A 6,084-nucleotide genomic window follows, 5' to 3' on the forward strand; every position below is an offset into this window, starting at 1 on the left:
ATCTTGAACAGCACATATAGTTGTTTTTTCTTTATTTATTTTTAGCTGGTTTGCTAGAAATTGACCGGATTTATTACCATGTTCATAATTTTGTAGCCGTAGTCTTTGTACTAAGAATTTTTTTTTTTTTTATCAATTATCTCATTTAATTCTAGTTTTGTTTTGCGTATTTTGTTCAATGTTTCCTGATCTTGGTGGGACGCGTAGGCTTCTTCTAGTGATTTGATGTTTTTTTTCTAATTCCTGAATATTTTTGTTTTCTTTTTTCTTTTTATGTGATGAGAAAGAAATTATTTTACCTCTCATCACAGCTTTCCCTGCTTCCCATAGAACAGAAGCTGATGTTTCGGGAGTGTCATTATAGTCCAAATATAAAGTCCACTCTTTTTTAAAATATTTAATAAAGTCTTCATCTTTAAGTAGTGATATATTAAATCTCCAGTTTTTTCTTGGCGTAGTATTATTCTTGTGCATTAGTGTTAAAGATACAGGACCATGATCGCTGACAGCTATAGGGTGAATCTCAGTGTCTGAAATGTCGTTCAGCAGTGAGCTGCTGACCAAAAAATAATCCAGACGAGAGTAGGAGTGGTGGACATGTGAGAAAAAAGTATATTCCTTACTGGTGGGGTGAAGGGAGCGCCATGCATCGCAAAGACCAAAGTCACTCATATACTGTTTGATTATATTTGTGGACTGCCAATTACGCTGAGTTCCTGCTGTATTGAGCCTATCCATGTCTTCATTTAGTCCAAGGTTGAGATCGCCTCCAAGAACAAGTGTGCCATCTAAGTGTTCAGAGAGTGCACTGAAAAAACCGTGAAAGAATGAGGGATCATCAACATTTGGACCATATACACTTGCAATACATAGCTTTTTATCAAGTATAGATAGTTTAATGATTAAGAATCTGCCCTCTGGATCTATAACTGTATCGAGTACTGTGAAATTAATATTTTTATGTATTAAAATTGCTACTCCCCTTTGTCTAGAATTATAACAAGCTGAGAACACATTGGGAAACTCAGGTGTTTTAAGTTCATTCGAACCTCTAAGAGGTCTGTGGGTCTCTTGTAATAGGACAACATCTGTCTGTAGTTTTTTGAGTTGGTTAAATATTTTTAACCTCTTTTCTCTGGAGCCAGCTCCATTTATATTCCATGTAATGAACCTCAGTGTACCCATAGATGTTTGTGTATAACTAGGGATGTATGCTGTGTGCGTCGCTTAGACAGGTGGAGAGAATATGTCACTTGTTCATAAATAAAGAGAAGGAGAGAGAGAAAAAATGTGTGGCGAGATGCTCCCTGAGTCTGACTTTGTGTATGCATAGTTACTAATATGAGTAGGCTTGGCTTAAGTGTGTGTGTATCTTATATGACTGTGTGCGCTGTCTGACTGATGTAAATGTGCTGCCGTTGAGCGCATGGTGCGTATGTGTCGAAATAAAGGATGTTTGCGGATGAGTGTCGAAGCAGGTGATCGAGGCAGTGAAAGGAATAAAGAAAGAAACCAAGGACAGGGGTGAGCAGCATAAATTTGCCCTGAATTCTAAGGATGGGTCCGATGTATCCTTCATGTCCTACTATATCCCAGGATTCATTGCGGGTCATAGAGGAGATTTGTTTCTGATAACGATGGTGGTCGAAGCAGGAGAGGAAAACACTTTCAAATGTAAGTATATGAACATCTGGTTGTACAAAACTTAAATTGTTATAGCTGTTGTGTTGTTAAGCTTTGGGCATCTGCATAGACATGTTTCTTTTATTTAAAATAACCGTAAACCAGCTTGTATCGCAGGTCCCGCAATTTTTCATGTATTGCCACTTACATACAGCTAATTTAGATTTTTTCGAATTGGTGACATGTTGTGGGGAACAAAGACCAAACAGCTTAATTTATTAAAACGAGGAGAAAACAATCACCTCTTCACTGGGGTGAAGAATTGGGCCACTACGGCTTGGATGTACAAGAATAAATAAATTAACACATCATATTCATATGAGTACGGTCCTATTAACCTTCACGCTGTACAGCAGCGGTCCCCAACCTTTTTTGCACCACAGACCTGTTTATGTCAGACACAGAGCGGCCTTTAAGGTATCGCGGATGAATACAACCACATAAAATGATCCGACCAAGACAAAAACTGTGGTATTTTGTAAATATAATAAACGTGAATGTACTGTCTAATTGTGTAACTTTATTAGCAGCGTCATCCTGAAAATGCCTCAACATTGAGAGTAACATCCTCCTCTCTGCCGCTTAATACTCTCTGGTCGCTATGGTAACGTGTAAATATTTCTTTCAAAATAAGACACACAGCTACAACAAGGGAAAGACCCAGGGAAACCGAGTTAAAGATAATAACCCTGAAAACCATAAATTTCACAGCGGAGCCTCAACTCTCGTGGCCCGGTACCAAACGACTCACAGACCGCTGCTGTACAGAACCTGTGATGTCCAGACGGTGTTCCTCTGGTGTTCTGCTGTGAAAACTTTTGATTTAGGGATTAACATAGTTGCCACGGTTTCCTTTCTTCTCTTATTTGTTGTCTGTGGTCAGGACAATTCTGGAGAAGATGGGCCTGCAGGGGAAAGTCACCCCCTTGCAGGCCAGAAGACATGAGATAACTCAAAATACAAAGTACATATGTGTGTTATCAAGAAGATAATTCTTAAGAACACAAGTTAATAAATGTGCAATTACTAAGAGTTACTGTGGTGTTTTTATTTGCCTGCTATCATTTTTGATTTCCTCTGCCTTTAGGATTGCAAGTATCCAGGCTCAGGAGAGGGAGTCAGTGGGAAGCCCACTGCTGCTACTTGGCCCTAGTTTGCCCTCATGGATGAGGTGATAGGACAGATGCCTTCCATTAAGCCTCCTGTCCTAATGTCCTCTCTCCCTGAGGACACCCCAGGGCCAAGCACAGCAGTGGGTGACCAAAACAACAGCAATGACGAAGCGGCTCAGCCACCTACGACAGGGAGAAGGAGGAAAAGAGACAGGAATGATGAGCTGCTAGACCTCATCAGAGAGGACATGAGGCAGCAAAGAGGGGCTGAGGAGAGGGGAGCAGGGAGAGGATGGACAGACTGTGTTCACTTCTAGAAAGATTAGTTCCCAAATGAGTTATGTATTGAGACATTTATTTATTTGAATATATTTGTTACATTGTTATATGTGTTGCATTAGTTTAAAGGTTTTATGTTATTAATAAATTGATTCAAACAAACAGTAATTGTCACTGAACTCAATTTGATTTACAGGCATTTTTAACATGTATGAACATAATGCTAACTTTGAACAATATTACATGGATATTTATTTGATAGCAATAAATAAATAACAATAACAATTAAACATGAATATTTCAAATACACAGTATGTAAAGATGGAAAAACAATATTTTCAGTTGTTCACACAGGATTAACCCGAGTGACCTGTTCCTGGACCGTTTCTTGAACAACTGTAATAGATTACAGGAAGTCTCTGGCAGTGTTGCTGAAGATCAGACATGGAGGGGGTGCTGCAACTGAGACCTGCGGTTTGTCTTTTCTGGTCAGCGAGTGGAGAATCACACAGGGTGGTCTGCAAAGAGAGCTTTAGGATGCTTCCTCCCACTGTCCACTGCATCGTCCATCCACAGGGTTTGCAGGGCTGGCTCACTCGTGGCTGCCACACCACTAAGATGTTTTCAGAAATATGCAAGCAGGAGATGGTGGATGCTATATTACAGTTTTTTCTGAAGGCTTTAACCCTAACTGTGATTCTTATAGCACAATTCCTAAAACTGTTAATACTTATAGCAAAACCACTCACTGAGTTTGCAAAACTAAAAGCACAAACACTGCTTTGCACTCAGTTTGCAATTTTGTAACACACACTTGCAAAACTGTAGGCACAATTCACTGCACAGCACTCTTTTTGCAGAACTTTAAACACAACTCACTGCTTACACTCAATTACCAAATTTCCAACACACTCCAAGCAAAATTATACACATGTATGGCTATCATTAACACTATTTTGCCAACTGTCTGGCACACGTTCACATGTGAAAACTGTTTTAGATAATTAGTCCACTTTGCAATCAGCCTAAGCACTATAAACAGGCCACAGGTAAGCTGTCTATGTGGAGTACAATGGAAGGAGCAGTAAGAGTGAGAAGAGTGAGAATCAGAGGAGGCCGAGGGAGAGAACGTGGAGGTGAAGAAGTTGGAGGAAGAGGACGTGGAGGTGAACAAGCAAGAGGGTTAGAGGAAGTTAGAGGAAGAGGACAAGGAGGAGCAAGAAGAGGACGAGGAGGGGAAAGAGGAAGGGTAAGAAGAGTAAGAAACAGAATAACTGATGACATCAGAGCTACAATAGTGGACCATGTCATCAACCATGGGATGACCCTGAGGGAAGCTGGCCAACGGGTTCAGCCTAAACTGAGCCGCTACACTGTGGCAAGCATCATTAGGACATTTCAAAATGAGAATCGGTAAGTACTTTGTAGCACTGCCATACTCTAATGAGAAACACAACAGTACCATACATGCAAAAATACTGAAATTGTTACTTTACAGAATTGCTAGACGTCCAGATGTTGGGGGCAGAGGCAGAATGTTCACTCCAGAGCAAGAGACCCATATAGTGAACATGGTGATTGCCAATAATGCAATAAGACTGCACGAAATACAGCAGCGCATAATTGATAATGACACCATCTTTCAAAATATACACAGTGCAAGCATTTCTGCACTAAGTCGTGTACTTGCGCGCAACAGAATAAGAATGAAGCAAATTTACAGAGTTCCTTTCGAGAGAAACATAGAACGTGTAAAGCAACTGCGATATGACTACGTGCAGGTAAGCTAGTGTCATTGGTTCTGAATTTGGAAGTGCATACTGTAGTGCTGTGCATGGGCCTGATGTGTTGCATTTGTTTTGTCTTGTCCAGAGAGTGATGGAACTAGAAGCAGATGCAATGGGACATGAGCTACTTTTTGTAGATGAGGCCGGTTTTAACCTCAGTAAAACCAGGAGATGTGGCAGGAACATTATTGGACACCGTGCCATCATCAATGTCCCAGGACAACATGGTGGTAACATAACCATGTCTGCAGCTATAAGCCAAAATGGTGTTGTTCACCATTATGCAACCATAGGCCCATACAACACTGCACACATTATTGCATTCCTGGACACCTTACATGACATGCTCACTGTTCAGAGACCAGGGCAGACCCGATATGTCATCATATGGGACAATATTAGCTTCCATAGGGCTGCTTTGGTCCGCAACTGGTTTACAGACCACCCATCCTTCATGGCACTCAACCTCCCTCCATGCTCTCCATTCTTACAGTTTTTTCTGAATGCTTAAACCCTAACTGTGATTCCTGTAGCACAATCTCTAAAACTATTCAGACTTATAGCAAAACCACTCACTGAGTTTGCAAAACTAAAAGCACAAAAACTGCTTTGCACTCAGTTTGCAATTTTGTAACACACACTTTGCAAAACTGTAAGCACAATTCACTGCACAACACTCAATTACCAAATTTCCAACACACTCCTAGCAAAAGTATACACATGTATGGCTATCATTACAGATTTTTTCAGTCGCGAACAAGCGTTTGTCCAAACAGTTGTCACATTTGCAAAACTCTAAACACAATTAGCACAGAATCGGTCTGTTGTGGCCATACCATTCACACATTTCATGTCGTGTTCACCCAATATGCAGTCAGTGAACACATTTCCACAATGCTTACATTTTCTTAACAGACAAGCTATACCTCCCAACAAAATTATGGACTGTTTTTGTAGTATCTACGAATGTTAACACACAACATCCCACAATAGCAAAAACAATATTCCAAACCTTAGATACAGTATAAAAACCTCTGCTTCTGCAATGATATCAGTACAAAAACAATATCAATATCAAAAATATATCTCAGCTGATAATAAACAAACAATTGAATAATTGACACACAGCTGATTTATGTTTGGTAAATTGGGCCAACCACAGCTTCTTCCATTCTGGCTTAGACTCAGTGGGATTTATAAGGCAAGACCTTGAGGAGTGATGT

At 40.2% G+C, this 6,084-nt stretch overlaps 1 protein-coding gene across 1 annotated transcript; it reads left to right on the forward strand.

Annotated features, from left to right (window-relative positions):
• The first annotated feature begins 4,477 nt into the window (after positions 1–4,477).
• Positions 4,478–5,372, forward strand: LOC146689326 (uncharacterized). Its single transcript, XM_085436168.1, has 2 exons — positions 4,478–4,855; positions 4,947–5,372. Exons 1-2 carry the CDS (start codon positions 4,478–4,480, stop codon positions 5,370–5,372), a joined length of 804 nt encoding a protein of 267 aa, XP_085292294.1.
• The last annotated feature ends 712 nt before the right edge of the window (positions 5,373–6,084 follow it).

Source organism: Copadichromis virginalis, linkage group LG17 (genome assembly GCF_057382275.1).
Source record: "Copadichromis virginalis isolate Kocher_CV1m ecotype Utaka linkage group LG17, C_Virginalis_male_GT1.1, whole genome shotgun sequence".
Classification (NCBI taxonomy): domain Eukaryota; kingdom Metazoa; phylum Chordata; class Actinopteri; order Cichliformes; family Cichlidae; genus Copadichromis; species Copadichromis virginalis.